General features: G+C 40.4%; 1 protein-coding gene across 1 annotated transcript in view; it reads left to right on the top strand.

Moving 5' to 3' along the window:
* The first annotated feature begins 8,341 nt into the window (after positions 1-8,341).
* LOC118554172 (fibrous sheath-interacting protein 2-like) overlaps positions 8,342-17,162 on the top strand; it is a 70,024-nt gene continuing 61,203 nt past the window's right edge. Inside the window, exons 1-8 of the mRNA XM_078065250.1 lie at positions 8,342-8,584; positions 8,974-9,099; positions 11,495-11,656; positions 12,334-12,423; positions 12,791-12,930; positions 14,030-14,171; positions 15,083-15,193; positions 15,585-15,705. Coding sequence (XP_077921376.1) covers positions 8,486-8,584; positions 8,974-9,099; positions 11,495-11,656; positions 12,334-12,423; positions 12,791-12,930; positions 14,030-14,171; positions 15,083-15,193; positions 15,585-15,705 — 991 coding nt within the window. The 5' untranslated portion in view covers positions 8,342-8,485. The remainder of the gene's footprint in view (positions 8,585-8,973; positions 9,100-11,494; positions 11,657-12,333; positions 12,424-12,790; positions 12,931-14,029; positions 14,172-15,082; positions 15,194-15,584; positions 15,706-17,162) is intronic.

Below are 17,162 nucleotides of genomic sequence, written 5' to 3' on the forward strand. Positions count from 1 at the left end.
CTGGTGTCTTAATAAGAAGATAACCACGTGAAGACAGAGACACACCTGGAGAATTCCACGTGACAACGAAAGCAGAGATTGGAGTTATGCAGCTGCAAGCCAAGGAACACCAAAGATTGCCTGCAAACCACCAGAAGCTAGGAAGACTAAGGAAGGACTCCTCTGAAGGCTTCAGAGGGAGCATGGCTGTGCCAAGACCTTGAGATGGTGGCATCTCTGTTCCTTCCCCATGAACCTGGGTGGACTTTTGTAACTGCCTCAACCAATAAAATGCCGTGAGAGTGATGTTGCACGACTTCTGGGGCTAGCTCATAAAAGGCAACATAGCTTTCACCCAGTGCATGCTCTCTCTCTCCCTCCCTCTCTCTATGTCCGTCTGTCTATCTGTCTCTCTCTCTCTGCCCTTGGAATGCAGATACTATGTTGTGAGGAAGCCCAGTCAATACGGAGAGACCAGGTGTGGGTGTTCTGACTGACAACCTCAGATAGGCTCCTAGCCAACACCTAGCATCAATTGTCACACACGTGAGTGAACAAAGCCTTAAGATGATTCCAGCCTCTACCTTCGAGTCTTCCAACTGAAACCCCAGACATCATGGAACAGAGACAAGCTATACCTTCTGATGCCCTGTCTGAAACAGAAGCCAAGGAGGTAATAAATGGTTTTGTATTGTTTTAAGCCACTAAGTGGAGGGGTAATTTGTTACACTGTAATAGGTAAGTAATGCAAATTGTTCATAGTTCATAGTTCTCTGGAATAATAAAAAGCTACCTCTGGATATACTTGTAGATGACAAATCCTGGACTTTGGAGCTGATGCTATAATAGGATAAAACTTCTGGGGTCTTGGGAAAGGTAAGTATATTTTGCATATAGGAGGAACATGAACCGCAGGGACGAGAGGGTGGACTGTGCTATATTGTTATATTAATCACCTCCAATGAACAACACCTCTCTGTATCCACGCCCTTGGTTAATCTTCTCCTAGGCTTGACCATGTGACTTGCTTTGACTGATGTGATTCAATCACAATCTTGAAAGTACTTGTACTTTGGGGCTTGTCCTTTCTCAATGCTGGGACCTGTAAGATCACTATGTGAAGAAGCATGGCCTTACCTGCTAGAGGATAAAAAAACTCATGAAGAGAGAACCCAATTATCCCAGTCATTCCAACTGAGACCCCAGAATTAACCATGCAAAAAAGGAGCATAGTCATGCAAGGCAGAAGGAACAACACGAGCAAGGGCACAGAGTTATAAACTAGCAGGCTTCATGCAGAGGACCAACTAAAAGCTGTTCTGTATTACTGTAGGGTCAATTTTGAGAGGTGGTATAGCAATAGTGTCTTGGAAGACCAAGCCACAAAGATATTTTATGCTTTGCTTTCATTCTTCCTGAGCATCATTAGGAGTTTTAAGCAAGGGAGAAACATGATCAGTTTGCAATTTAGAAAGATCACTTTGATGGCAAAATTAAAGATGGGTTGGAGAGGTGAAAGATAGAAGAGATATAATGAGGCTGTGATAATAGTGAGGACAAGAAATGATGAGTGGCTTAATTGGAGCAGTGGTAGAAGAAATGGCAAAGAGGGAAGAGATATGGGAAATATTTACGAGATAAAAACAGTAGGACCCTGGAATAGATTGAATGCCAAAGTTGCAGAGAAACAGAGATATCTAGGAGAGTCTCTGGTTTCTAGCTTGGATAGAAGTGGTACCAGTCACTGAAAGAGGAAATACAGGAAGAGTAATGAGGCCTTTGTTTTGTTCTGTTTCACTGAGGGGAGGTTGAGTTGAATTTTGAGTATGTCAATTTCAGTTGCTTGTCAGACATCCACGTAGAGATGTTTGGCTTGCAGTAGAGTATATCACCAGGCTAGAGTTTTAAACGCAGGAGTTTTAATTATATATGTGGAATTAAAACAAGAACACATGCAAGAGTGCAGTGCATTAAGAATACAGCTTTTGGGGGGAGCTTGGGAAAATGGCAGAGTAGGGGGAACCTAAACTCACCTCATCCCATGCATACACATAGATTACAGCCACATCAGTACAACTAACTCAGAAAACAACCTGAAAACTGGCAGAATAGACTCTCCTCAGTTAATCATAAAGAGGAGGCCATATCAAGAAGGTAGGAGGGGCAGAGACCCAGTTGGAAACCAAACTCTTGGGGAGACTAACCACAAATGGGAGGGACACCACAATCATGGGGAAGGGAGAGGAACAGACCCCACACCAGGCACCCCACACATGGAGGAACTACACTGGGAAGACAAGTCCCCTTTAACATTTGGCTTTGCAAACCAGTAGGGCTTAACTTCAGTAGTTTATACAACCAGTGGGGCTTAACTCTGGGTACCTTAAAAATCAGCAGCCTTGGCTCTTGGACAGCCCGATGGTTACAGGAAACTAAGTCCTCACCCTTAAAGAGACAGCATAACAAACAACCCCTCAGAGATACAGCATAGAAGCAGCAGTTTGAAAAGTATTGGGGTATATGGGAGGGAGAGTTATTTACTAATCTCAGAACACATGCTGGAAGGGCAGAGATCTTTGGGAGACTTCTCCAAGAACAAAAGAGTTGGAAGGCAACATTTCTCTCCCTGCTCCTCCCAGCCTGGACCCAGACACCTGTGGGAACCAGCATGAACACTCTCCACTAGCTTGTCAACACTGCAAACCCCACCCCTGCATTTTCCTGAGGAGCCACCCCATTCAAACTGCCCCACTCAGCAGGAGTCCCTCCAAAGTGGAGTCTCATTGTGCAAGCAGCCATGACAGTGACCAGTGCCACTCCAAAATGACTCCTGCCCTGGGGAGAGGGGAAGGTAACCACACATACCAGTTCGACTGCAGCCTGAGTGCAGCAGGCTGGGGGCGGACATCTGATCTGACTGCCGGCCCTACCCACTAACAAAAACCTCACAGGGAACAGCACAAAGAGAAAACCCTGTAGTCTGGGATCACTGAAAACCTGACAGACAGGCAGCAGTCATCTGGTCCGACTGTAGGCCACACTCACCAAAAAAAGCCACTCAGGGGTCAGCCCTGCAGTTGGTGCCACCACAGCCCCTGCAAATGAGCTGAGGGCAGGCATCTGGTCTGATTCAACTACAAACCCAAAGCAGCCTCAGACTGGACCCTTAAGAGCACAGGGACAAAACCCTGCCCACAAAGACAAAGTGGGCCATTGCAGCTGACTGGACTAAAGGCAAATGCAGCTCAGCCACAGAGTAGGGCGCATGCAACACACATAGGAGATACCCCTGAAGCACCTGGTTCAGGTGAACAGGGGACACTGCACTACAGGGCACTAAAGGATCTCTTCATAAGGACACTACTTTCAAGATCAGGATACATAGTTGACTTTCCTAATACATAGAAACAAACACAGAGTGTTGGACAAAATGAGGACACAGAGGAATATGTCCAAAATAAAAGAACAGGACAAAATCAAAGCAAAAGAGCCAAATGGAACAGAAATAAGCAATATGTCTGATAGAGAATTCGAAGTAATGGTCATAAGGATACTTACTGGACTTGAGAAAAGAGTGGAGGATCTCAGTGAGACCTTCGACAAAGAGAAAATATAAAAAAGAACCAATCAGAGATAAAGAGCCCCATAGCTGAAATTAAAAATATACTGGAGGGAATCAATAGTAGCTTAGAGGAAGGATAAAAATGGATCAGCAAGATGGAAGATAAAGTAACAGAAAGCAACCAAGCTGAACAGCAAAATGAAGAAAGAAAAATAAAAAATGAGTATAGGTTAAGGGAACTCAGCAACATCATCAAGCATGATAACATTCACATTATAGGGATCCCAGAAGGAAAAGAGAGAAAAAAGAGAGCAGAAAATTTATTTGAAGAAATAATAGCTGAAAATTTCTGTAATCTGGGGAAGGAAACAAACATCCAGATCCAGGAGGTACAGAGAGCCCCCAACAAAATCAACCAAAAGAGGTCCTTACCAAGACACATAATAATTAAAATGGCAAAAAGTGATGATAAAGAGAGAATTTTAAAGGCAGCAAGAGAAAACAGTTAAATACAAGGGAAATCCTGCAAGACTATCAACTGATTTTTCAGCAGAAACTTTGCAGGCCAGAAGAAAGTGGCATGCTATATTCAAGTGCTGAGAGAAAAAAAAACCTGCAACCAAGAATACTCTATCAAGCAAGACTATCATTCAGAATAGGAGACAAAAAGTTTCCCAAACAAAAACTGAAGGAGTTCATCACCACTAAACCAGCCTTACAAGAAACGTTAAAGAGAATTCTTTGAGTGGAAAGAAAAGGCCATAATCAGGAGTAAGAAAATTAGGAAAGGAAAAAATTTTCACAGGTATATAGAAACATAATAAAAGTAATAAAACTTATAAAACCAGTATGGAAGTTAAAGCACAAAAGCAGTCGAATCAATTCTATCCATAAAAATCAGTCAAGGGATTCACAAAATAAAAGGATGTAAAGGATGTAAAGTATGACACCATATACATAAAACATGGGGGGGGGAGTAAAAATGTAGTGCTTTTAGAAAGGGTTCAAACTTAAGCAACCATCAACTTGATATAGACAGCTATACGCATAGGATTTTTTTTAAAGCTTTTTATTTATTTATTTGACAGAGCGAGGGAGAGAACAAGCAGGGGGAGCAGCAGGCAGAGGGAGAAGGAGAAGCAGGCTCCTCGCCAAGCAAGGAACTCAACACAGGGCTCAATTCCAGGACCCCGGGATCATGACCTGAGCCAACAGCCGACACTTAACTGACTGAGCCACCCAGGCGCCCCCATGCATAGGATGTTATATGTCAACAGATTGGTAACGACAAATCAAAAACCAGTAATATATATGCAAAAATAAAGAGGAAGGAATCTAAGCATATCACTAAATAAAGCCATCAAACCACAAGGGAAGAGATCCAGAAAAGAAAGGAATAGATAAGACTACAAAAACAATCATAAAACAAGTAACAAATCAACAATGAGTACATACCTGTCAATAATTACTTCAATTGGAAATAGACTAAATGCTCCAATCAAAAGACATAAGTGGCTGAATAGATAAAAAAGCAAGATCCATCTATATGCTGCCTATAAGAGACTCATTTCAGACCTAAAGACACATGCAGATTGAAAGTGAAAGGATGGGAAAACATTTACCGTGAAAATGGAAGTGAAAAGAAAGCTGGGGTAGCAGTATCTATATTAGACAAAATAGACTAAAACAGACTGTAACAAGAGACAATGACACTACATAATCATACAGGGAACAATCCAACAAGATGATATAATAATTGTCAATATTTATGCACCCAACATGGGAGCACCCAGATATATAAAACCACTATTTACAGACATAAAGGAAGTCCAGACAAAAAATCAAAAGGAAACAGTGACTTTGCATGACAGATTGGGCCAGATGGATTTAACATATATTCAGAACATTCCATCCAAAAACAGCAGAATCCACATTCTTTTCAAGTGCACATGGAACATTCTCCAGAATAGATCACAGGTTAGGCCAAAACAAGCCTCAACAAATTCAAAAAGATTGAAATCATATCATGCATCTTTTCCAACCACAAGGGTATGAAACTAGAAATCAACCACAAGAAAAAATCTGGAAAAAGCACAAACACATGGAGGTTAAATAACATGCTACTAAACAATAAAAAGGTCAACCAAGAAATCAAAGAGGAAATTAAAAGAATACATGGAGACAAATGAAAATGAAACCATAACAGTCCAAAATCTTTGGGATGCAGCAAAAGCTATTCTAAGAGGGACTATTATAGCAATACAAGCCTATCTAAAGAAGCAAGAAAAATCTCAATTTAACCTTACACCTAAAGGAGCTAGAAAAAGAAGAAAAAAATCCCAAAGCCAGTGGAAGCAAGGAATAATAAAAATTAGATCAGAAATAAATGATATAGAGACTTAAAAAATAATAGAACAGATCAATGAAACCCGGAGCTGATTCTATGAAAAAATCAACAAAATTGATAAAACTTTAGTCAGACTCATCACAGAGAGAGAGGACACAAATAAATAAAATCAGAAACGAAGAAGGAGAAATAATAACTGACACCAAAGAAATACAAAGGATTATAAGAGAATTTTATGAAAAATCATATGCCAAAAATTAACCAACCTAGAAGAAATAATTTCCTAGAAACATATAACCTTCCAAAATGAAATCAGGAACAAGTAGAAAATTTGAACAGACTGATTACTTGCAATGAAATTGAATCAGTTCGGTAGAATTCACCTCTGAAGCCATTTGATCCTGGACTTTTGTTTGTTGGGAGTTTTTTGATTACTGTGTTCCAAAGTAAAAAAAAAAAAAGAATACAGCTTTTGGAATCAGTTAACTTGGATTCAAATCTCAGTTCCCAGTTCCATCACATAATAGCCATTGCCATTAGATGAGGTTTTGTGAGGATTAAGAGATGAGTGTTTAGCATAGCGTCTGAAATTAGTAAATTCTCAATAAATGGTAGTTATTGTTACTAAATGCCCAAGAGAGCAAAGAAGTAGACCAAACACATGGAGACAGCAAATGGCCAACAAGCATATGAAAAGCTATTCAACATCACTAATCAACAGAGAAATGCAAATCAAAACCACAATATCACCTCACCCCATTAGGAGAGCCACTGTCCAAAAAATGAGAAAAAAAATGAACAGAAAATAACAGTGAGGACATGAAGAAATTAGAACCCTTGTGTACTGCTGGTGAGACTTTAAAATGGTGCAACCACTATGGAAAACAGTACAGAGATTCCTCAAAAAATTAGAAATAGAATTATCACATGATCCAGCAATTTTTCACCTGTAAAATCCAGCAACTTCCGAGTATATAGCTAAAAAACTTTGAAGTAGGGTCTCTAAGAGACATTTGCACACCCATGTTCATAGCAGCACTATTCAAAATAGTCAAGAGGTGGAAGCAACATAAATGTTCATTGATGGTTGAATGGATAAAGAAAATGTGGTGTATACATACAATGTAATACTATACGGTCTTAAAAAAGGAAAAAAAAAAACCTACCATATGCTACACCATGAATAAACCTTGAGGACATTATGCTAAGTGAAATAAGCCAATCACAAAAAGACAAATAACATGTGATTCCACTTATACCACTTATGTAAGGTATCTGAAGTAGTCAAATTCATAGAAACAGAAAGGGTTATCAGGGGCTGGGGAGGAGGGAAGAAAGGGGAGTTGTTTAATGGGTATAGAGTTTCAGTTCTGGAAAATGAAAAACTTCTGGAGATCTGTTGCACAACAATGTGAGTATACTTATCATTATAAGATGGTAAATTTTATGTTTGGCCAGCTCTTTTATCACAATAAAAAGATGCATAAAAAAACATGGAGGCAAAGTACAAACTCTTGACACACCAGGTGCAGTCTCCAGCCCTTAATGTATTTACCGTCTAGTGAACTCCTAGGCAGCAGGGACTATGTTTTACTCACTGTTCTATCCTCAGCACCCAGCTCAGTGTCTGGCATAGGGCAGGCACTCAAGAAATGTTGGCTAAGCTAACGAGAAGGTAGAAAGAAATAGGAGAAAGGGGGGAGAAAGAGAGCGAGAGAAGGCCAAGGAGATGAGGAGCCCAAGACAGGAAAAGGGAAGACAAGGGAAGAAAGCATTGAGCCCTAAAAAAGTTATTGTGCCCTATGTGGGACCTGGAGAGATGGTATGCCTAGGGCAACGGGGGGTCATGGTATCTATAAAGTTGGCTGATGTGGAAAGCCAAGCCTCTGGCCCTAGGACAAACCACACAATTACTCGGGACATGTGTTGAACAGAATCACACAGCTTGTTGGGCGGGGGGACAGGAAGAACTGTAAGAATTACAGCCAGCTACCCACTGACACAAGTTGGTACATTCCGGTTTCGTTTAAATGAGGGAGTGTTGGGACTCCTGGGTGGCTCAGTGGGTTAAATGCCTTCCGCTCAGGTCGTGATCCCAGAGTCCTGGGATGGAGCCCCCCCGTGGGGCTCCCTGCTCAGCGGGGAGCCCGCTTCTCCCTCTGCCTGCCACTCCCCCTGCTTGTACTCTCTCTGACAAGTAAATAAATAAATAAAATCTTTAAATGAGGGGTGTTGCTTTCAGAGAGAAACGTAACCTCCGCCGCGCGCTCTCACACCACACCTTTGGACCACTTCCCCAAACTCTGAGGCTCTTAAGCCCGCGCATGCGCTGAAGGTTCGCGGCAGCAGCGTGAGTGGTGAGCGGTCACCGCTTCCTCTCCCCTCCCGGTCGGTTCTGCGCGATGAGGACGTCAGCACTCCAGCGCGGAGCGCCGCACAGTGAGGGGCGTGGCCTAGAGGACGCGTTACCCTGGCGACCACCGTCTCGGCGGCCCAGACTTGATCAGAGCTTAGAGCCGGAAAGGTGTGCGTGAAGAGGAGAAACGAAGACGGCTTGCAGCCCTAGCCCCCGGCACCCTGGGGGCTGACGGGCGGCCATGGATCTGTACCTCAACAACTGCTATAAGGCTGCTGAAGCCGCTGCCACTAAGGCAGCCGCCAGCAGCCTAACAGCCGACAGAGAGCACGGCGACACTGTGAGTGGCGCCGAGTCTGTAGTCACCCTCCTCCTTGCTCCTGGGAGGGGTCTCGGGGTGGCGGGCGGACGGAAGGGGCGGAGACCTCATCAGAGCGAGGGGGAAAGGGGTCGGTGCTTGACGACTCAGCTTCAGGCTCCCAGGCCCCGCAGCCAGTAGCGCGAGCTGCCTGTGGCCAGGACCCGCCTCGGGTGGGGCCCAGAGATAGGGCCGGTAACCCGGGGAAGCTGGGAGGCTTCCGGGTTGTCAGCAGGGAGGGTTCTTTCAACCCTGAGTGTAGGATGGTTTGGTTTATTTGGAAATATTAGCCCATTTTAATGTGAGTAGATTGGTCTAAACTAAAAGAACAGTTCGTAAAAATCGACAGACTTTCTCATTGTATCTGACAGGGCTCACACAAAAAAAACATTCCAGAGGTCGGAGCAGCTAATCTATTGGATCTTCCTCTTGGGGTCAAGCTGCCTATTATCCCAGGAAGCAACAATATATTCTATACTACAAATATAAATGAAAAGGTAAACTGAGTTTTAATAGTGCTTAAGTGATTTTCTTTACCCTTTTTAATAGCTTGCTATTAAACTTGAAACACTGCTATGATTTTGCTTTATGTCAACTTCAACTTAACACACCAAGTTAAGTTAAATGAATTGATTAGTGTCTGAACTTCACTTTATGATGGAAGGCCCCATGATATGCCTCAGCCGTGCAGTTCAGCCTTATCTCCAACCCAGAGCCTCAGTTCCCAAAGGTTGGGTGGGGTCTTTTCTGCCTACCTACACTTATCTTGCTAATTCTTACATAAGTGTCTTTGTCCATCTGGCTCCCACAACCTGGCAGGCACTCTTCTCTCCTTCCTGACCTTCAATTTGAGCCATCCTTTAAGAGCTACTATACAAAGCCTTTCCCAAGTGTCACAACACCCAACTATCTCATCTTTCCTTAGAATTTACCTGCCCTTGGTCTGCACTATCTTACTCAGCACTGAATCAGCACTGTTAGTGATGCAGTGTGTTGCACTCACATTGTTACACATTTTAAGGCCTCTGCCTAACACCCCGTGCTCTGTCCATAATTAAGGCCAAGCCCGAAGGAGGTTCAGAACTTTCTAGTTGAGAATGTGCTTTGATCACAATAGCAAAAGATTCTACAGGAATAATTCTGACTTCCTTACTCTTGCACTGTCTAGCACATCATCAAGGATGAGTAGGGGCTTCTTGGTATTTCTGATAATTGTCTAATATATATGATTATTTTAGGTTTTATTGCTGGAAAACAATAGAGTTTCTCTTTTGAAAACGCATAATGTTCTACTAAATATATGCCAACCTCACAGAAATTGACTGAGTCACACTCCCACAAATTAGCTTTCCTGAAACATACTCAAAACCTATTTCACTACTAGTAATAACACTGCTTCCTACTTTGTAACTGTGGCCCTATCTGCTGGGTTTTTTTCCTCAAATATCTTCTATTTGCTATTATTTCTATTCTGTTCCTGTTTTTCACTTGCTAACTACTTCTTATTTCCAGATTTTTTCTATACTAAATTATATTGATTATCTCTGTACTTTATTATATTGATTACCCCAAAATATATGCATTTGATCATGATCAGGCACTATATTCAGCTACCCTGAAGACTAACTTTGTGGGACCTTTATCTTTTACCAGGATCTCCTCAAGGAAGTAAGACTTTATATTTTACACCTTTAGGTGTTGTTGTTTTTTTAAACTCATTTTACCCTCATGACCACCTTGTAAGGTGAAGCTATGATTTATCTAAGGTCACAGGTAGATAGTAGCAGAGTTCAGACCAGAACCACTGTCTCCTGATTCTTAGGCCATACTCTGTTACCTGACCTTGCTGCTTCCTCAGCTGCAGACCACTTTAGCAGATCACTACAGAAACAGGGAATTTAAAGGTCTTTCATGTTGTTTTGAATGCAGATAGAAGCAAAATTATGGTATTTGACTGTCTTTTTTCCAGTCAGATTAAAATGTAACAATATAACCTACCTATCTTTAGCTATGCATTAATCCAAACCTGACAACTGATCCTATACAACATTTTGATACCAAACTTATTCTCAGGTAATGTATTTATAAATTAATTTGCTTATTAATGTACTATACTTAGGTAGCAACTGTTCACAAACTCCTTAAATTGCTTTTATTGAATGTTAATAGTAAATACTTTGCCAATTAACTTAGACATTCTGCTTTTAAGAAAAGATAACATGTTAAGTGAAAGGAACAATTTGCATACTTTTGAAAGTCTCCCTTGTGACCTCCCCCTGGCACATAGTGATGCTATAATAGACTCTTCAGTTCAGGGAAACCAATTACTGTAATTGACAATAGAAAGCTTACACTGGCCTCAACAAATGGATTTGTCTCTTGCTGGATAGGTCAGTAGCCCAGCGTTGGTCAACACATGTCTGTTACCAACAAAAGTCAACATCTAAAAGAAGAAGCAATAATCAATCCGCTAATTGCAGCAGTGTTTCAGCTGCCATCACTGTTGATCACTTCTCTTCTGGGAAAGATATGGGCTTCCTATCTAGTCTCACTGTAAATTAAATCATTGCCCAGAAGGATGTCTTTCTTTGCCCACATATGAAGCATCCTACCTGCCTTGCAGGACTCTTAGGGCCACACCTCAGTGTTCATGAATTGAACTGAGGTTGAGGCTACCACCCCCAGCCTAAAGACAGCTCTGGTAGAGGAGAGGGGAAGAGAAAGGGCGTTAGATTTACCTAAATCAATCCATTTTCCGGATTCCCTCACTTCAGGTTCTGCTTTCATGTTTCATTTTCACTGACCAACCTAGTCATTTCAACAACTTGAGGTTTAAAAGTGCAACTTCATTCATTTTACACACATAATACTTTTGAATCCGTGTGTTTGCAGCTTTATCAGCCTTCTTATGACTTTAACCTGACTGATCCTTATTGCCAACTTTTGGAAACCAGCTATAAAAGTCTGCATGATCCCCATTTAAAAGCATACCATAAGCGAAAGGATATCCTAAGGAGATTAAAGAAGGGCGGTTACATCACCAGCAATAATAAAGTAGGTTGAAGCCTCCTTCCTCTTAACCAGTAGAAACCCCTAGGGACTTGATAGACACTCGGTTCTGTACTTCACTAGGAGCCTGTTTCAGCTTTGGTTAAACAATAAAGAATATTTATTAGAAAACTCAGTTACTCAGTATTTGGATTTCTAAATAAGACTACTTGTTCCTTCTTGACCTTTTTTCTTTTGTCAAATATGTAAAGACATACATACAAATGTTTTTATTTATGTATTTTTTCCCTACTGTAGTGTAGTGCCCTTCCTCTGGCTTTAAAAGTAATAAAGGCACAGTATACCTATGAAGGGATATTTCCTATACTTTTTGAGAAGAGACAAAATGGAAACCTAGCAGAAAACAGCATGATGAAATAAATTGGGGGAGTGTTCAATGTCATTATTATACTGGTGTTTTAATAAAAAATTCATTGAGAATTGTAAATTTCTGATTATGATGTGAACCATATTATTGAAATAATACTATTTAGATAGAAATTTCCTGGTGATACAGCAGTTTTAGATACCGCTTTCCAAATTGCTCCCAAAATGTGCTATTATTACCCTTGATCCTAAAATTGTTACTAAAATGAATATTCTTATGACACTCTTCTCCGGAAAGCTTTATGATTGTTACAACTTTCTATTTATATGTTTGGTTTTTGATTTTGCTTTTATAGGTGATATGTACCTTGAAAGAATTGAATAAGTACAGGCAGTATCTGACCACTTTAAAATTAGATTTTGAAAGAAACTATGTAAGAGAACAAGTAAGTTAATACTTAAATTTGTTTTATTTTGGGGTCTGTAAGATAGTTTTTATGTAGGGTTTGGAAGAAAGGTTTGGTCCTTTGCAGAATATTTACTTATAATTACCTGACTTAGAATTATGAAGATAACAAATCAAATAAGATCCCTAGAGATTTATAAGATATAAAAAATTAGACCTTTGCCTTTAATTTACAGAGAGAAATTTTCACTTATCTGGAATGGAGACACACTAGACTTAAATGCAGGTTAACGGAATTAACCATTTGTAAAGTGTAGGAGGTTTACCAAGCCCTACACTTAAGAGGGCCTATCGAAGGACAGGTCTATTTCTAGCCAGTATAAAGACTTTGATTTTTTTTCTCTCAGAAAATGATTGAAAAACAAGTAAATAAATTGTATGAAACCAGAAGAGCCTATAACAGTTATGGAAACAAACCTTTCCAAGAATGGCTGTTACAGGAAGATACACAAGCAACTCCAGACCAAGAGCTGATAATAAAGCACAGGTACGGCTGAAGGCAATACATGGACATATTGTAGACCCTAGGAAGTTGTGAAAGTACTAGAAAGAATTGCAAGCAGGACTCAAAAAAAGGATTAGACACTACTGAACCCCCTATAGTTTTAATGTGGAGAGAAAGGAAAGGAGATTAAGAGGTAACGGGATTGGGAACCCCCTGGTACCAAGGCTTGGGGGGAGAGTTTCTACCTGAGAAACTGGACTCACTAGAAGCCCAAGAGGTAAGCCAAACTGAATCTGAAGAAATCCAAAGTCCAAATCCCTGAGCTTGGGAAACCCACATCCATAGTAGCAGAGAGAGAGAAAGTGTGTTAAGCATGTTTCAAAATTAAGTTGAAGGAAGTCACTGCAGGGTCAGAAAGGGAGAGTTCCTATAACTTTATCTGATGCTAATACAAACAGGTGTTGTTCCCCAACCAATCATGTATGTTCATTCGGCTACCACCCACACACATTCAGTGTTACTATTCAGAGGCCAAGCCCATGCCCCAAGAGGCAGAGATGAGCTATAGTTCTTTCTCTTTCTCCTTTATCAGGGACAAGGGCCAGTTCCCCTTACCCTGCCTCTTGAAGTCCATGGGTTCATGTCATGATATGCCAGAATACATGCTGATCCACCAGGGTCCCAGACTGGGAGTCTGCGGACCTCTCTGTACATGGAAGGTCATTCAAGGACTTGGGAATTACAGAGAGGCCAGTACCCACTTATTTTTAAAGGCAATTCAAATCGACTTGTGTTTTGAAGTCAGTCTGTAAGTTGATTTCAGCTGTCTTTGGAAATTCATGTTCCTAAAACTGCAGAGCTGTATGTAATCTCTATGTAAAATGCTTTTAATCACTCTGTTCCACATTTTGCCATTGTCCCAACCACAATAACAGATTTGTATAACAGGGTCTGGTAAAATTAGTGCAGTATGGTGAGCTGGTGGATCAGGTTAGCTTAAAGGTCCCTGAAAAACTCTACATTTTCTGTATTCAGGAAATAAAAAGCAACCCAGAAGGTGGTTTGGGAATATCAAAATTGATAATACCATCATAAGGGAAACACCTAATTTACCTTCCCTTATATTTGTACTTTTACTTAGATATTTAGATATGATTAGTAGGGAATTAGACAAGGTTGAGCACACGGCAGCAAAGCAGAGCATACTCCGGATGAAGGAAGAACAACAACGACATCAGGACCACATTAGAAGAAAACTTCATCTCCGTAGACAAATTGAAGAGGTGAGGAAAACCAAATTTTAAACATTGGAGGGGAAATTGCATATGTTTGTTGCATTGATAAACATTTTTAGCAGTCCCACCATATTACCTGAAGCTATTTCAGGTCTAAAAATTAAACCACTATTAAAAATAATAAAGAACCACTATTAATCTTTTATCACTGTTATAATAGACACGCTTTTACTTAACATAGTGAGATTGATACCACAAATTATTTTGCATTTATAGTAACACCTCATCTGCTCTTAAAGCTTTAGAAATTAACTAGTGAAAAATAATCATGGTTGTTGGGGTGCCTGGGTGGCTCAGTCGTTAAGCGTCTGCCTTTGGCTCAGGTCATGATCCCAGGGTCCTGGGATCGAGCCCCACATCGGGCTCCCTGCTCCACAGGAAGCCTGCTTCTCCCTCTCCCACTCCCCCTGCTTGTGTTCCCTCTTTCATTGTGTCTCTCTCTGTGTCAAATAAATAAATAAAATCTTTAAAAATAATAATAATAATCATGGTTGTATTCTCTCAAAATTCAGACAAGCCCATTTACTTATCTTCTCTACCAAAATACATTTAAGGGCAACAGATCACATATGATATACCCTTAGGCAATAAGAGAAAACCCTCTTGCCAACATCTTCTTAGATCCATCTTTGAAGCCAGGTTTATACTTGAATTAAGTTTCCAAAAGCAAAATAATTTCCTTCCTTTTGCCATTCCATTGCATCCACCAACATATTCCCAGTAAAAAGCAGTGAGAAGCCCATTCTAAAGCCAACATAAGATTTTCATTATTGTTAACCCAATTTTTGTAAGGCCCTTGACTTGATCTAATTTGCTTTTTGACATGATACCAAAAAAAAAAAAAAAGAAAGATAATGAAAGAGAACCCCTGCTAACTACCATAACATTGTGCTCCTTAGGAATGGAAGACAAAAGAGATGTTACTTTTGACAAAGATTGGAGAAGAAGTAAAAAGAGAAGCAAGAATTGAGGAACAACGTCAAAAAGTCAGGGAGGAAGCTCACCGGAAGGTAGAGTGAGCTTTTACTGATAACTTGGGCTATTTGAGGAAAAGCTTTTGCCAATTTTGATATTTTAAAGTGTGACTTAGCAAAAGTGGCCTAAACTCACGAGGATAGCTATTGATGGAGAAACCTGGTTTGGTCTGAACCTGGACTTCAAGGACTACTCTGAAATGGGACCAGTCTGCAGAAAGAGCACTCTTCTTCATGCTGGACAACAAAAGGAAACTTACCCCTTACTACCTTCCTAGTTTTGTACTCATTGTGACCAGAAATCTCAAAATAGGAATGAGGGTGCCCTTCAAGTAGACCATCATATTTGAAATATCTGTTTTGCATTTCCAGTGGCAAGCTGCTAATTAAATTTTTAAATGTTAAATATATATTTTTAATATTTTAGAAACAAGCACTTCTAGAGAAAAAAATCGCTTATCACTTACAAAAAATGCAAAGAGACGACGTTAAGAGAGACAGACCGGAGGGAAATATATTTGAAAACAAAGGACAGGATAAAAGAGAAGGTGAGAGAGAAACAATAAATGATAAAGTATCTAAGTAGAAGATGCATATCTATGTATTAAATATTGGTGGCTTGGGGGAAAAAAAAAAAAAAACACCTCCATGTGCTTATGTGGTGAGGTCAGAAGACCCCTGGAAAGGGAAATCCTAGAAGCTCACACTCCCTGTGCCAAGCACTATGCAGGGCATCTCCCCGTTACAGCTCAAGTTGTAAAGAATGTACACGTACAATATTATTATATACATTATAACAAATTCAACACTTCTATAAAGTGGCTCAGTAGACAACACTGCCTGTACCACAGGTTTAAAAAGGAGCCAGGGCCACCTGGGTGGCTCAGTCGGTGAAGCAGTGAAGCATCTGACTCTTGATTTCAGCTCAGATCATGATCTCAGAGTCATGAGATTGAGCCCCAAGTCAGGGTCGTGCCTGGCGTGGAGCCTGCTTGAGATTCTCATTCTCTTCCTCTCCCTCTCTACCCCTCTCCCCACTCCCGCTCATGTGCGCTGTCTCTCTAAAAAAATTAGTTAATTAATTAATTTAAAAAGAGCTAGTAAGATGGGACAGTACAAAAAAAAAAAAAAAAAGATACGACAAAGAGGGAGAAAGATGTATATAAAGGGAGAGAAAGACAGAGAAGAGGAGCCAGTAAGAGAAAACATTACCAAAAAAATAGACTGCAACAGAGGGAAACAAAAAAAAATATTTAAAAAAAAAAATTTAACTGAGGACTAGTAAGAAAAGATTATACAAAACACAAAGAGAGCAAGCTAGTAAGAGAAAGAGAGAAAAAAAGTGTTTTTTAAAGGAGACAAAAGAAGAGTCATTTAAAATATACCAAGCATGAAACAGAGATAGATAAAAAATAAGACCAAAAAGGTTAAAAAGTTAGTGGCAGTAAGAAAAGATGGTACAAAAAGAAAGAATGAAATGAAGAGAAGAAGAGGGAAAGAATGAATAAGAGAGAAAAAGAAAGAAAACTGAACAGAAGAAACCAGTAAGAAAACACACACACTCACACACACATATATACAACACACTGGATGAGGCGGGGTGGGAGGAAAACAAAGGCAAAGAGATAAGAGATAAGAGACAAAGAGACTAGACGAAGGATAAAGACAAACAGGCAAAGAAAAAAGGGAGTGAAAGAAAAGAGAGAAGAAACAGACATACAGGGGATAAAATATATGAACAAAGAGAGAGAAAGGGAGATGGAGAAGAAAAAAGTTTAAAAAGCATAAGTCAGTAGGACAAAGCCAAATAAAAAGAGAGATTGTGAGAGTGAGAAACAAAGGAGTTTGAAAGAGCATCTAAAAAGAAGTCAGTTTAGGGGCGCCTGGCTGCCTCCGCTGGGAGAGCACGCAATTTGATCTCGGGGTCATGAGTTCAAGCCCATGTTAGGCACAGAGCTTACTTAAAAAACTTTTTAGGGGCGCCTGGGTGGCTCAGTCGTTAAGC

This window comes from Halichoerus grypus, chromosome X (assembly GCF_964656455.1).
Source record: "Halichoerus grypus chromosome X, mHalGry1.hap1.1, whole genome shotgun sequence".
Taxonomy (NCBI): Eukaryota; Metazoa; Chordata; class Mammalia; order Carnivora; family Phocidae; genus Halichoerus; species Halichoerus grypus.